Genomic DNA, 13,248 nt, shown 5'->3' on the forward strand with positions numbered 1-13,248 from the left:
CGGATTGACCGGTATAATCACAATCGGGTTGAATTTAAAAATACTGATTTAAATGCAAAAATATTTTAAATACACACTCTTTAAAAATAACCAAAATATTTGTTAAATTATTAGTGAAATTTTTCATCGTAAAATATCTCGCGCTTCAAAAGCGCGGGTCAAAATCTAGTATATTTTATAACAAATTGAACACGACCTACAATTTGCAATCATGTCCTATCAAAAAAGAAGATATGATAGAATTAGGTAAAAAATCTATATAAAGAGATAAGTCATTTTAGGCTATAAACATGTTAACACACACACGCGCACTCATGATATTTGTATACTTCTTCAGGTGGCGGTGTCCCGTTCATTTGAAGGTGCTAAACTGCTAATAGCAAAGCTAAACCAATAGGTGGCCATAAATATAAGCACACCTACTTTGTTATTTTTAGCTTCTAGCTTTTTGGATAAACCACTTACAGTTGAATCGTATGACAATGATATTATCATGAACAAAGACGAATAATATTAAAACCAAACATTTACAGACAGTCAGAGCAAGAGGACGATGAGAACTGATTTCACATATTTACTAGAACTATATTTAGTAACACATCAATTGAAGTCACATAAAGACATATTATATAGACAGACAGTACATGTACTTCTCACAAAACAAGCAAATAGACAACGAACGACGGAGACAAAGGGAGTAATGAAACTTAAGAAGTAGAGTTTGATCTGGTGAAAGAGGATGATGAGTTGATGAACTCTATGCAGTCTTCTATGGCCTCTGATCTATGATTGTCATTGCTTATGGGCATGATCGATGGCTGAGACCTCCCTGAGGAAAAAGAAGAAGAACCCTTTGACGGTGAAGATTTCCTCTTCTTCCTCATCACCACCAGACGCAAACCTTTTGCAAATTTACAGCCAAGTTGCTTGATCATTCTTGCTGCTGTGACCTCTGTTTTCCTTGGTAACCTCAGTCCACAGCTCGTTGTGCACCCGGGGATCTTACCACCATGAGGTCCCTTGATTGCGGTTTGCTTAACCGAGGCATCTCTCGGAGTTGGTCTAGTGCTTGTGCTGATTCGTTTTGTTCCAGTAGCTGACATAACAAGAGAAAGTGAGAGAGGTTTATGGTAAACAATATGAGGATGCTAAAAGATATTTAAGGGACTGGAGCTGAGAGAAGTTATGCTAATAGTTCAGGAAAAGACATGATTAGATGTATTCATAACATCATTATGCCTAGGCCATGATTGAGCACTCGAGACATAAACACATAAATAAGTAAAAAGAAAGGTGTAGCTTTTTCGATCCTATATACACAAAGAAATGTAGTTAAAGTGGATCTACAAAATTTATAAAGAGAGCTAGCTACCCGCAAGAGCAAAAAGAGAAGACTATTAGTTTCTTTTTTGCGGTCCACAGAGGGAATAGAACCTTTGTTTAAGCGATGAAAAAGGCTCTTTCTAATGAAGCAACCATTTAGCATCATTCTTCTTTGATGATCATCACTCATGTGTGCACAAAACAATCTGAAAAAGTTTATCTTTGACTCCAGGAGAGGCTAATATTAAACTTACCTTTATGGATGGGCAGATTCCATTCACGAGTCTGCGGCTACAAAAAAGGAGGAAAGAAAGAAGGGAAAAGAAAAAAACAAGTTAATGGTGGGCACACGAATATGAAAAAGCATAGAACCAGGCAGTGTCAGGACAGAAATAGAAGATCACACTTTGGAGGCTGGAAGAGTGATTTTACAAGTTGAGAACATTCCATTAGGATCAGAACAAATAATTCCTGCAGTATAAAGTCAGTGATTAGATGCTAACGGCCTGAGACGGACTGACATATACGACAGGTTTCAAAAATGCCAAAAGGGAAAAAGAATGCAATAGCCCAACTGCTCCGTCGCATCATCGTCAAAACAAGAGCAGAAAAGATTTAGCAACAACTTGCATGCATAAGAGTCTGACCCAAAACGATGAGGGGAAGACATCTTTTCAGCACTGTGATGTGCATAATTCAATTAATCAAAACACATTAATCCAACCATATCCCTCCATACATATTATTATTTGATACAAAAGAGATCACTCGTTTCAATATTACAATTCACAAGAGTGATACCTTCAGAGATTTCGCTACTTCATTTGTTTGATTATGTAAAAAAGAAAGACTAAGAAAGTAAACTCACACATTGGTATAACCACCAAACAGGGACGGGATCCACAATGATAATTACGTAGAAGTCTTTAACCAACCTGCAAAAACATTCTGTAGAACTGCAGGACAAAGGACGGTTCATGTCTGAGACAAAGCATACTTATCATACATAATTTGAGCATGGATAAGAACCCAATAGCCTGATTCGAAAAGTTGAACAAATCATTGCAAGAAGTTAAAAGAAGAGACAAAACTAGAGAGTTGTTTTAGAAACATGTACAAAGGTACAGAAGAGGTGACACCTTAAGCACCTCTTGTTCTTCAGACACATACATAAAAGAAGCAATAAATACACATATCATATCTTCAGAGGAAATTCACCAAATTCATAATTCTTTTCAACACCAACACGAAGGTAAAAACTGATGATAGCAGAGCCTTAGAAAACGTCACACACACACACACACACACACTTATGAAACCCCACAACTTTTTTTCATAACACACTTTGAGAAATTCCACAGCTTTTTCTAACATTCACGGCGATACTCACGGCCATAGCTGAAGCTCGGCCTAGCTCCAAACTCACTCTCAGACCTCTCAGCAACAGCTCTCTCTTCCTCCAAGCTCAACCCGCCCATTGCCTTCTGCAACTGCCTGTGATCATAAGGAGAGTAATCCACCGGCGCCGACGGGCCGCTCGGCACTCCGTAACTGGACAACCTTGAGCCCGCAGGAGGAGCCTGCGGTGACGGCTTATACTCATTCGCCTGAAAGGCTTCGACGGGAGCTGATGGCGGCCCACTTGGCGGCGGAAACCGAGGAGGAGCTAAAGGAAGAGGCTCGCGATCGACTGGAGCAGATGGCTGGCCGTAATTGGAGGCGCGATCGTACATCGAACGCGGCGGCGGAGGAGGGTAGTAGAATCCGGAGTAGTAGTGATCGGTGAAGGGATAAGGAGAAGGTGAGAATTCTCTGTAGTCGCGATGAGGAGACGGGGAGGTGATCGGAGCCGGAGGAGGGCTTGGGGAGTAATAGTAGCTTCCTTGAGGGGTAGAATAGTAATCTCTAGGCTGCGATTGAGGACGCTGCGGTGTTGGAGGAGGTAACGGTCGCTCCTTGATGGCGAGCTTCAAGCGTATCTTCCCTTGAATCCGACCCGAGGGACGGAGGAGCTCCAGCGAGCTGATCGATTCGGGAACCATCGCTCCTCCTCCTCCTCCCTCCGAGTCGATTAATCGAACAAGAGGAAACCTAACCGATCCGACGAGTGTTTTCGCCGCGTCGGAATGGAGAATCTCGACGTTGAGGACCGATTCGTGGACGGATCGGGCGAGAGGGAGAGTGATCCGCTCGTTCCACACCGGTTTGACGGAATCGTCGGAGTGAGTGGAGACGCGGTGGTGATCCGAGTCGAGGTAGAGAACGACGTAGGGTTTCAGCTCTCCGTTACGCCAGTTGACGTTCTTCAGGTGCTTGGCGGAGACGACGGTTACGACTAGGTCAAGCGGCTCTGACGAGGCCATGATACGCTGCGTTTTGGAGGTGGATTTTCGCGGCGGTTGTTAGCTAACGTGCGCGCTCGTATCTGTTAGATATTTTTTTAGCACAGTTTTAAACTTTAAAGCCTTTTAAAAACCTGCTGGCTGATACAGAGGCTTTTGACTGACAGCTATCGTTATTTATTTATGCTAGGAGAGGATATTGATATCCTTGTATCCAAACAGTCCCCAAATTTTTACCCAATCACAAGATAAGTGGATAACCCTTTCTTCAGACAGTGTTCTTCTTTCTTCTCTGTTCTGTGATAAGGTCAGGCGATTACAATGGCTTCCTCTGCAACAACGCCAAACTCACTATCCTTCTTCTCGTCTTCTCTCTTTCTATCCTCCTCTCACAAAATCCCCAAAACCTACATTTCCGTCGCGAAACCAATCTCCGGCAGAGTTTCAAAGCCGCTCTCCGTCGCGTCCCAGCTAGCGACGCTACCTATCCTCTCATTCGAGGGAGACAAGATCGGAGAGACGTACCTGGACCTCAAAACCGCTCCGGAGGACACCGCGCGCGCCGTCGTCCACCGGGCGATCGTGAACGACCTGCAGAACAAGCGGCGAGGGACGGCGTCGACGCTGACCCGCGGGGAAGTTCGCGGCGGTGGAATAAAGCCTTACTCGCAGAAGAAGACGGGAAACGCGAGGCGGGGGTCGCAGAGGACGCCGCTGCGTCCCGGAGGAGGGGTGGTGTTCGGTCCGAAGCCGAGGGACTGGTCGATCAAGATCAACAGGAAGGAGAAGAGGCTGGCGATATCGACGGCGATATCGAGCGCGGCGGCGGCGGAAGGCGGGGCGATAGTGGTGGAGGAGTTCGGGGATAAGTTTCAGAAGCCGAAGACGAAGGACTTCTTGGCCGCGATGGAGAGGTGGGGGCTTGATCCGAAGGAGAAGGCGATGTTCTTGATGATGGATGTCGAGGAGAACGTGGCGAAGTCGGGAAGGAACATTGGGACGCTGAGGATGCTGACGCCTAGGACGCTGAATCTGTTTGATATTTTGAACTCTGATAAGCTTGTGCTGACTCCTGCCGCGGTGGAGTTTCTGAATGCTAGGTATGGTGTTGATTCGGAGATTGACGAGGAAGATGAAGATGACACGGAAGGTTAGTGTTTCGAACCAACTTGTTCTTGAAAGTATCTTTAATTCTTTAGTTCTATTGCTTGAAATCAGAATATTAGGTGAGTAGAAGTCTGATTTATATATTGACACGTTTCCACGTGATATTGTGTTTGTGAAGGGGCAGAAGAAGCTGCGTAATGAGCAAGGAGCTTAGATTGAACCGGTGAATGTGTAGCTTATGAGTATTTCAACTTCTGTTTCCTTTTTGTGACAACAAGAGAAAATGTGCATTTTATTTAGATTCTTGAACGAGATCGTTCCTATCTTCTTTCTCATACATGAGTTTTATGTGTTCGAGCCTCAGTGAAGTTGGGGTTTAAAAGGAGTGAAATTAGACACCATGAACAGAACCTATAGGAAGGAGTCTATCTCTTGTTGATACGTGTGAGTTGTTTTTTTGTTCTCCAGTCAAAACCTAAAGCTTACACAAGGTTTCGTAAATGCAATACACCAAAACGTAGCATTTAGTCCAACTAAACTTTGGGTTGTATTCATCCTTCGCCTTACAAGACTGTCATGTATATATATAAACCGGTAAGGCTTCATATTATCATACGATGGAACATGCACTTTAGCAGAGAGTGGTGAAGGTTGCAAAATCTTCCTAGTAGCCAAATCAGGTTGCAGTGTTGATGTTCATGGTTGTTTTGGTCTGTTAGCAACTGTTAAAAATGGGATGTCAAATGCTAATGTATAAACCTGTGATGGGTCCAATAAAAATGTTAATGGGTCGGTAATGACTGGGCTTAAGAAATGAGCCCAAACTTTAAAAGGAGGGAAAATATTAAAAATCTAGTCTAGCCTAAAAGAGTTTCTTCTTAGTTAATGTTTTCTTTTGAATTCTTAATAGCATGGTATAATAAATTAATAATGGTAACAAGGATGAACACAGAAACATTGTAGATGCAGTATCCCGTTTATACAGATGCTTAGCTTATAAGATTTTGTAAAACAACTTGTTGTATCACTTTTTTGCTTTTCATTAATTTTTAAAAAAGTTTAAGGTAAGTATCACTTTATTACTCCCTATTTTCCTTGCAGAAAAGATCATTAAATTTTAGATTAATTTAACTTTTAATTACTTTTATCCACATTGTTCCGATTGTTACTCATTCTTTTTTTTTCATAGATTTATCTGTGCATTTAAACATATGGATAATTTGATGTAAAAAAGCTTTGTGGATAAATGATGCAATTAACTGAATAAACTTATATCCAGTTCTTATTGTTCGATATTATCTTCTCCTTGATATCAAAGCAATATATTCAAAGAAAATTTCTTAAATACAGATTTATCCGTAATGTTTATCTAAAACAATCTAAGTCAACCCCAAAATTCGGTGAAAAATATTCTGTGAAGATCATAGTTTATCCAAAACCCTCTAAACTCATCTATAAAAAGAAACACAACTCTCCATCGAGTTATAAAGTACTAAACCTTTAGGGTATACACATAACAACTAGATACAAAGAGCGATATAGAAAGAGCGAGAGAGAGATAACAATGGCGGTGGGTGTGATGGATATCGAAGGAGGTGCCACTTCCTTACCTGGAAAGCTGACTTTTCAAGTCTTCATGTGCAGTATCATTGCTGCTGTTGGTGGTCTCATGTTTGGCTATGACATCGGAATCTCAGGTTTGTTTAAGGTTTAATTACTTCTTGTTTGTGATTGATGTTATGATTAATGGGTGTGATTAAAAAAACTGCAGGAGGTGTGACGAGTATGGACACTTTTTTGATAGATTTTTTCCCTCACGTGTACGAGAAGAAACACAGAGTACACGAGAACAACTACTGCAAATTCGATGACCAGCTTTTGCAGCTGTTCACTTCTTCTCTCTACTTGGCTGGTATCTTCGCCAGTTTCGCCGCATCCTACTTAGGCAGAAGGTTCGGAAGAAAACCTATAATCATGTCCGCCTCCATCTTCTTCCTCCTCGGTGCTATCCTCAACTACTTTGCCAGAGATCTAGGCATGTTGATTGGTGGTCGTATCCTCCTTGGCTGCGGTATCGGTTTTGGTAACCAGGTCAAGATCCTCAAAACTTTCTATCTAGGGTTTGGTTTAGTTTGTGTAGTTTCTTGTTTCTAACGTTTCTGTCTAGGGTTTGGCTTAGTTTGTGTAGTTTCTTGTTTCTAACGTTTCTATCTAGGGTTTGGTATAGTTTTTTGTAGTTTCTTGTTTCTAACGTTTTGAAACCAATACACGTGCAGACCGTTCCATTGTTCATCTCGGAGATCGCACCGGCTAGAATCAGAGGAGGACTAAACATCGCGTTTCAGCTTCTCATCACCGTTGGAATCCTAGGAGCAAGTTTCGTGAACTATTTAACCTCCACGATGCAAAACGGGTGGAGATACTCTCTCGGAGGCGCGGCTGTTCCCGCTTTGATCCTCTTGGTAGGATCCTTCTTCATCCACGAGACTCCGGCTAGCCTCATCGAGCGGGGCAAAGACGAGGAAGGGAAGAAAGTGCTGAGGAAGATCAGAGGCATCGACAACATCGAGCTCGAGTTCAACGAGATCAAACGCGCCACGGAGATTTCGAACAAAGTGAAAAGCCCTTTCAAAGAGCTGTTCACCAAACGCGAGAACAGACCGCCGCTCGTGTGCGGAACGCTGCTCCAGTTTTTTCAGCAGTTCACGGGAATCAACGTGGTTATGTTCTACGCTCCGGTCTTGTTTCAGACCATGGGGAGCGGTAACAACGCTTCTCTGGTCTCTACCGTTGTCACCAACGGTGTGAACGCACTCGCTACGGTTTTGGCCGTTATCATGGTTGATAGGCTCGGTAGAAGGTTCTTTTTGGTTGAAGGAGCCACTCAAATGATGGCTACACAGGTTAAAAAAAACTCACTATTACTTGTGTCACAAGTTAGGTTCACTTTTTTTACTTGAATGATAATAAGTTAACTCTTACTTGCTTCCTTTGCAGTTAACTATCGGAGCCTTGCTATTAAACTACTTACACCTAGTGGGACCTATTAAAAGCCACGCCGTGCCACTTATTGTACTGATCCTCATCTGCATCTACGTGTCCGGGTTCGCGTGGTCGTGGGGACCGCTGGGATGGCTTATTCCGTCTGAGATCTATCAGCTTGAGGTGAGAACCTCGGGTTACTTCTGCGCGGTGGCGATGAACATGGTGTGCACTTTCGTTATCGGACAGTTCTTCCTCTCGGCGCTATGCAGATTCAGATCGGGATTGTTCTTCTTCTTTGCAGTCATGAATGTTATCATGGGACTGTTTGCGATCTTCTTTCTCCCGGAGACCAGAGGTGTTCCTATCGAGGATATGGCTGAGCAGCGCTGGAAGAAGCATTGGCACTGGAAGAAATATTTCAAGCAGAACTGATTTTTTCCATCCATCTTGTTGCTTCTAGGATTTTCTTTAGATAGTTGAGCCGGGTTGTTCGGATCCTGTTGGAGTTTTTTTAAGTTGTTTTTTCTGTTTCCTTTCGCAATTTATATAACTTGTGAAGCTTCTAATTTTAACCAATTGAAGTTTTGGGACTTGCATATTTGACTGTGTATTTGATTAACCTAGTCAAACAACGATATTTTCCAATTTCCAAAATAAGGCATCAGTATTGAAGTGGCGACAAATAAGTTAAAATTGATTTTATCGATTTTTTTTTTGAACGACAATTGATTTTATCGATAAAATGCTGAAGAACAGCTTGCTAAAAATGCCAGGATTAGAAATCAAAGCTATGTAATATCCTGGCAAAACTACTAAGCCATCGATTCATGAATGGAAACCAAAAAGTTTGACAAAAAGAAGTTTAGAGCAATCAATGATTAAAACTATAAAATACTACGAAGGTTTTAGTCAAAAACTAGCAAGACGATTTTTCTCAAAAGTGCCCCAAATGTGTTGGACCTTTTCCTCAACTTTTTAAGAATCCTTATTGATTGAATCCATCATCATAAACAATATGAATTTCTTTTGGTGGAAACTTTGAGAAAAAAAAACATAAAATATGAGGTATAACACAATCCTATCCAATCGAATAATTAAGTAGCATGTAAATAGATGTAAATAGTGGCGCAATGGTAGCAATGGTAACTGTCTTCGAGTTGTAGAAAAAGAAAATAATTCGTAACACCAAAACCATCATTAGTTCATAACATAATTATTTATTACAAATTCCCAAACACAAGTAACAGAGAACTCCCTAACTATTTATTACAACACAACTGACGTGAGTGACTATGCCAACATTCGAGCAAAAGTAGAAATGGATAAAATATTATCACGGGCTGACGGATCGAGAGGTGCTTGACCTTGCGCTCCTCGAATGGTTCATGGAAGATTGGCTGTCCCGCCTGTGAGACTTGCTCCTGCTCTTGCTCCCTTTCCTTCCCTTCTTAGGAGATACGCTCCGTGACTTGCTTCTCCTCACAGGGCTTACGCTTCTCGACACCGACCTGTACCTGCATTCATTTCTAATTTTTCAGTTTCCACGAGACTCAGTTTCTGCTACAACGTTTTTATATATTGACCTGCCATACCTTTTATGGTAACGACTTTCAGGTGAGTAAGACCTGTCTCTCCCTCTGTAATAAGGTGAGTAAGACCTGTCTCTCCCTCTGTAGTAAGGTGAGTATGATCTGTCACGTACTCTGTAATGAGGCGAGTATGACCTGGACCTTGACCTGTAGCGCCTTCTGTAGTAAGGTGAGTATGATCTGTCCCGTGCTCTGTAGTCAGGAGAGTAGGACCTGGACCTGTACCGCCTCCTGTAGTAAGGCGATTCTGATCTGTCACGTCTTCTGTAGTAACGATCATCAGGAGATGGCGATCTCGAGTAAGAGTAAGATCTGCCACGCCTAAAGTAGGGTGGGTTGGACAGTGATCTTCTGCTCCTCCGATGGCTAGGGGAATACGATCTGCTACCATCAGACGAGTAGCTCCGACTGCGACTGCGACTGCGAGACTGGCTGATAGACCTTCGGGGAGAGTAGCTAGGAGACCGATGTCGTCCTGCAAAAGGAATAAACCAAATCATGAAAGGCGGACATCAGAAAGTACACAACTAAACCGGTGCTACTGATATGTCATTACCTCGAGCAGCTCTCAGCCCCAAGTACTTTCCTGGAGTTGGGGTACGTCCTCTACGACGTCTTGCCTGATCATTAAACAGATATATAATAGAGCTGTGAGACATCTATTAATCAAATAGGAAGGAAAAGTATTTGCAAGAAAAATGAAAACACAACAAAAAAACAGCATTTCAAACTACTAACGGAAAGGCATATTAAGTTGTTCAAAGAAAGAGAGGAAATCAACCCTCTAAAGTTGAAATTCGGGTGTGTTTTGAACTGTTGCAACGTTTGCTATTTGGTGAAGCGCTGCTGCTGCTACTACAAACAAGCAAACAACTTATATTCAACAAAAACAAAAAACATTATCGCATTTCCCATTAATTGCACATATAATCAGCTTTGGTGTAAGATCATATTCATTTCTGGTTCTAATTATCAGAGGAGACATAGTCTTTTTTATTTTACCTTCTCAACGGTAATGACGCGGCCCAGGAGAACAGAGTGATCAAGATGCCTGATGCAGCGGTTAGCATCACCAACAGTTTCCATAGAGATAAAACCAAAACCACGAGTTTCTCTAGTCCGTGGATCAAGGACAAGGTGAACATCAGTTACCTAGAGAAAATAAAACATCACAAAGGTTAAAAACATGAACATAACAAATCTCCCATCCGAAAGCTCTTCAAACGCACCAGTGAATCAAAACATACCTTTCCCTCTTTAGAGAAATGATCCTCCAGATCTCTTTCCGTAACCCGATGAGACAATCCAGTCACATACAAACTGTTACCAGGGTTCTCCGCATCGCTTGAGGCACTCCTACATGTAAAACAGAGCGGTTGAGAACACGAGTACATTCAAAAGCACTAAAACAGAAAGACATTCATATATACAAAGGTTTAAACTACCTGGAGCGGCTTCTAGAGAGAGACCTTGACACAGACCTTCCACGACGCTTGTCGTAAGGGGATAGTGAGGGAGAGTATCTTGACCTCCTTGAGTATGACATCTGAAATCCAAATTAAATTGAGATACGTTCGTTGTAGTTTAAACTCATATGAATATGCTGCTATTGATTATTATCTCCTTACTCAGTAGCCTAGACTATATCTCCTTACTCAATAGCCTAGACTAGCAACAGATAATAAATTGACAATCTACATAATAAGTTTTTTTGTAATTACATAATCCCTGAGCTCCTAACATAACTTTTTGGAAAATTTTAAAAAAAAACTTGAGCGCCAGAAATGAAATTCCTCAAAATCAAGTTTGAGATCAGATCTAGCTACACCTTAACACGATCGTCCAAGACACAGAAACAGCATCGTAAACAAAAAAACGTAAACAAATATAATACTCACATCGTAGTAACGCAGAAAGCTCAACAAAACAAGGATGAACGTTCGAGAACTCTCTGCACCTGACAAAAAAAAAAAGAATGAACTTCACGCAATGCTAATCGACAGGAAAGATGTATTTAAGGAGGGAATCAGAAGAAGCTTCGGGAGAGTCAGTCGGACGCGAAAGAGTTTGTTAAAACTCCATCACATATTTCATTCTCGTGTCCGGCCCATCTTTAGAGCAACCTCATCAGTGGGACAAAAATAAAGTCCTTAACATATTTTATTAATATTTTTAAGTTAAAGACAAAGGTTAAGGACTTTTTAATTTTTGAAGATTATTGGTAGGACTTGTTATGTATCTTAATAAATTAAATGTTTATTTAAATGTGTAATGAGATATAAAGGATAACTTGGTATGGAGGTTCAGTTTTATTAACAAAGATTACACATTAAAATCCAGAACATAATAAAATTACAAAGTTGGAAAAAAAAAAAACCAAAAAATCTGTTCTTCATCTCATCCAACTCCTATTGTAAACAAAACTACACTCATGCTTCCCTTCTAACTACTCCAATTCATCAGAGAATGAAATGCAAAATCATAGCTTCAAGACCATACAATCTGAATATCAAAAAGGCTTGTGATAGGATATATGCATACCAGACGTTATTAGAGACGTAAACGGAAGCGGAAGAAGAGAACTCCAGGGAGGCCTCTAGCTCAGCGCTGGCAACTCCAAAAAGGCTTCAATGTTTCCCTTCCTACTCCGCCATATTTGCTTGAACCGAGCATTCTGTGCAGTGGTCTAACAGAAGAGTTGAACTTTTGATTAATTTGATTACACAAGTCTTGAGTTAGATACCTAAAAAGAGTACTGAGATCTCCTCTCCTAAAATGTTAAATCTCAAAAGCCTGTTACCTGTTGCTGATGTACAGCTTTTGTCAAGAACTGTTCCTTTCTCCGCAATAAACATTCCTTTACTGCAACTCTGCTCATCAAGATCAGACTCCTGCAGAAACACCCAATAACAACAATCAAAACATACAAAACAACAATAACAACGTGCAAAGGTTTATACTTTCAACTAGGAAAAAAAAAACAAAGTTCCCTCACAAATAAAGAGTGGATGATATCAAGAGGGGTTTCAGAGTCCGTGAGTGTCTCCAAATGCCGCACTAACACCTTCTTGGGCTTCACATCCTCCGCCACATGAACTACAAGCAAGCAAACCATCATCATATCATACCAAGTAGAGAAAGCCAGAGATGATGATGATGATGATGATGATGATGATGATAAAAGTACCTTTCTTCTGCAGCTATTAGCTATGCGATCCAGACAAAACAACAAAGGGGAAACATGGAAGTGAAGCAAGAAAGAACCTCGCTCTTCTATGACGTCGAGGGAGCAATGAACGACGTGGTGGAGCTTGAGGGCATCATCAGCATCGGTGAAGCTCTGTATGTAAAGCATATTGTTCTGTTCATGGATCCAGAAGTTAGAAATCGAAATATAAAAGCAACAACGCACCAATAGCTCCAAGTAGTTTCATCACAGCTTACCATTTACAAGAGAAGAGCTCCATAGCAAGAACTTGATCCAGTGATTCGATTTGCCATAGCAAAACAGTGAACACCCAGAAGCTTTGGCCAAAGGACGATTTTGTTAGATAGGTTGGAAGAGATCGCCGGCAAATCGGGGTTGCGAAAGCGTCGAGCTTTGATCGGAGTAAAGGCGGCGACTTTGTTGGTGGATGAGGAGAAGCGGGAGAAGGCGACAGAGGAGAAGAAGAAGAGAGATAGAGATGAGATAGAGTAGAAGACGTCCGTCAGACGCGTGTTCCATAAGAACGCGTTAAGATGTATCTTAGCTAAGGACGTCCTTAGCTTAATTGGACTTTTTTGATTTATTTTTGGCCAAATAATGACTTAGGACTTTTCTAAGATAGCCCGATAATTATGGTCTAAGGCTTTTCCTTCTCGACACGTACCAAACAAACATATATTTCAAAATAAACCCA

General features: G+C 41.4%; 6 protein-coding genes across 10 annotated transcripts; 2 read left to right on the top strand and 4 right to left on the bottom strand.

Moving 5' to 3' along the window:
* Positions 1-488: 488 nt before the first annotated feature.
* On the bottom strand, positions 489-2,155 carry LOC108807038 (josephin-like protein). 3 transcript variants are annotated; one of them, XM_057005874.1, is made up of 3 exons: positions 1,730-2,155; positions 1,578-1,614; positions 489-1,096 (listed from the first exon to the last, which is right to left on the bottom strand). In XM_057005874.1, exons 1-3 carry the CDS (start codon positions 1,766-1,768, stop codon positions 708-710), a joined length of 465 nt encoding a protein of 154 aa, XP_056861854.1. In that variant the 5' UTR covers positions 1,769-2,155; the 3' UTR covers positions 489-707. The 3 variants fall into 3 exon arrangements, 2 of the variants coding, with proteins under 2 accessions (XP_056861854.1, XP_018434778.1); XM_018579276.2 differs by lacking the exons at positions 1,578-1,614; positions 1,730-2,155 and adding an exon at positions 1,435-1,571; XR_008943682.1 differs by lacking the exons at positions 1,578-1,614; positions 1,730-2,155 and adding an exon at positions 1,373-1,514 and having other exon boundaries at positions 956-1,096.
* Positions 2,156-2,401: 246 nt separating this feature from the next.
* LOC130509674 (pollen-specific leucine-rich repeat extensin-like protein 4) lies at positions 2,402-3,686 on the bottom strand. The gene has a single exon (XM_057005847.1). It carries the CDS (start codon positions 3,684-3,686, stop codon positions 2,691-2,693), a length of 996 nt encoding a protein of 331 aa, XP_056861827.1. The 3' UTR covers positions 2,402-2,690.
* Positions 3,687-3,986: 300 nt separating this feature from the next.
* Positions 3,987-5,107, top strand: LOC108807028 (50S ribosomal protein L4, chloroplastic). The gene is made up of 2 exons (XM_018579267.2): positions 3,987-4,815; positions 4,951-5,107. The coding sequence occupies exons 1-2, from the start codon at positions 3,987-3,989 to the stop codon at positions 4,968-4,970; spliced, it is 849 nt and encodes a 282-aa protein (XP_018434769.1). The 3' UTR covers positions 4,971-5,107.
* A 1,156-nt stretch (positions 5,108-6,263) lies between these two features.
* On the top strand, positions 6,264-8,355 carry LOC108854049 (sugar transport protein 2). The gene is made up of 4 exons (XM_018627547.2): positions 6,264-6,469; positions 6,544-6,863; positions 7,049-7,675; positions 7,770-8,355. The coding sequence occupies exons 1-4, from the start codon at positions 6,337-6,339 to the stop codon at positions 8,187-8,189; spliced, it is 1,500 nt and encodes a 499-aa protein (XP_018483049.1). The 5' UTR covers positions 6,264-6,336; the 3' UTR covers positions 8,190-8,355.
* A 575-nt stretch (positions 8,356-8,930) lies between these two features.
* LOC108858891 (serine/arginine-rich splicing factor SR45a) lies at positions 8,931-11,975 on the bottom strand. 3 transcript variants are annotated; one of them, XM_018633778.2, is made up of 8 exons: positions 11,888-11,975; positions 11,245-11,303; positions 10,792-10,892; positions 10,594-10,702; positions 10,349-10,498; positions 9,903-9,966; positions 9,350-9,821; positions 8,931-9,271 (listed from the first exon to the last, which is right to left on the bottom strand). In XM_018633778.2, the coding sequence occupies exons 3-8, from the start codon at positions 10,890-10,892 to the stop codon at positions 9,091-9,093; spliced, it is 1,077 nt and encodes a 358-aa protein (XP_018489280.1). In that variant the 5' UTR covers positions 11,245-11,303; positions 11,888-11,975; the 3' UTR covers positions 8,931-9,090. The 3 variants fall into 3 exon arrangements, with proteins under 3 accessions (XP_018489280.1, XP_018490579.1, XP_018489920.1); XM_018635077.2 differs by lacking the exons at positions 8,931-9,271; positions 9,350-9,821; positions 11,888-11,975 and adding an exon at positions 10,128-10,195 and having other exon boundaries at positions 9,929-9,966; positions 11,245-11,457; XM_018634418.2 differs by lacking the exons at positions 8,931-9,271; positions 9,350-9,821; positions 11,888-11,975 and adding an exon at positions 10,128-10,198 and having other exon boundaries at positions 9,929-9,966; positions 11,245-11,457.
* LOC130509702 (uncharacterized) lies at positions 11,637-13,086 on the bottom strand. The gene is made up of 5 exons (XM_057005883.1): positions 12,791-13,086; positions 12,611-12,707; positions 12,342-12,442; positions 12,147-12,237; positions 11,637-12,032 (listed from the first exon to the last, which is right to left on the bottom strand). The coding sequence occupies exons 1-5, from the start codon at positions 12,791-12,793 to the stop codon at positions 11,989-11,991; spliced, it is 336 nt and encodes a 111-aa protein (XP_056861863.1). The 5' UTR covers positions 12,794-13,086; the 3' UTR covers positions 11,637-11,988.
* Between the last annotated feature and the right edge of the window lie 162 nt (positions 13,087-13,248).

The sequence above is a fragment of the Raphanus sativus genome, chromosome 1 (genome assembly GCF_000801105.2).
Source record: "Raphanus sativus cultivar WK10039 chromosome 1, ASM80110v3, whole genome shotgun sequence".
NCBI lineage: Eukaryota > Viridiplantae > Streptophyta > Magnoliopsida > Brassicales > Brassicaceae > Raphanus > Raphanus sativus.

Excerpts from the sequence above, each read along its gene's own strand:
- LOC108807028 (XM_018579267.2), top strand. The coding sequence starts at position 3,987 with ATGGCTTCCTCTGCAACAACGCCAAACTCACTATCCTTCTTCTCGTCT. Across the intron at positions 4,816-4,950 it reads AGATGAAGATGACACGGAAG|GGGCAGAAGAAGCTGCGTAA; the intron begins GTTAGTGTTTCG and ends GTGTTTGTGAAG.
- LOC108858891 (XM_018633778.2), bottom strand. The coding sequence starts at position 10,892 with ATGTCATACTCAAGGAGGTCAAGATACTCTCCCTCACTATCCCCTTAC. Across the intron at positions 9,967-10,348 it reads GCGTCATTACCGTTGAGAAG|GCAAGACGTCGTAGAGGACG; the intron begins GTAAAATAAAAA and ends TTTAATGATCAG. Across the intron at positions 9,822-9,902 it reads GGGGCTGAGAGCTGCTCGAG|GACGACATCGGTCTCCTAGC; the intron begins GTAATGACATAT and ends TTCCTTTTGCAG.
- LOC130509674 (XM_057005847.1), bottom strand. The coding sequence starts at position 3,686 with ATGGCCTCGTCAGAGCCGCTTGACCTAGTCGTAACCGTCGTCTCCGCC.
- LOC130509702 (XM_057005883.1), bottom strand. Across the intron at positions 12,238-12,341 it reads ATATCATCCACTCTTTATTT|GAGTCTGATCTTGATGAGCA; the intron begins GTGAGGGAACTT and ends GTGTTTCTGCAG. Across the intron at positions 12,033-12,146 it reads AAGCTGTACATCAGCAACAG|ACCACTGCACAGAATGCTCG; the intron begins GTAACAGGCTTT and ends CTCTTCTGTTAG.
- LOC108807038 (XM_018579276.2), bottom strand. The coding sequence starts at position 1,513 with ATGAGTGATGATCATCAAAGAAGAATGATGCTAAATGGTTGCTTCATT. Across the intron at positions 1,097-1,434 it reads TTTTCATCGCTTAAACAAAG|CTACTGGAACAAAACGAATC; the intron begins GTTCTATTCCCT and ends TTGTTATGTCAG.
- LOC108854049 (XM_018627547.2), top strand. The coding sequence starts at position 6,337 with ATGGCGGTGGGTGTGATGGATATCGAAGGAGGTGCCACTTCCTTACCT. Across the intron at positions 6,470-6,543 it reads CTATGACATCGGAATCTCAG|GAGGTGTGACGAGTATGGAC; the intron begins GTTTGTTTAAGG and ends AAAAAACTGCAG. Across the intron at positions 6,864-7,048 it reads GTATCGGTTTTGGTAACCAG|ACCGTTCCATTGTTCATCTC; the intron begins GTCAAGATCCTC and ends ATACACGTGCAG.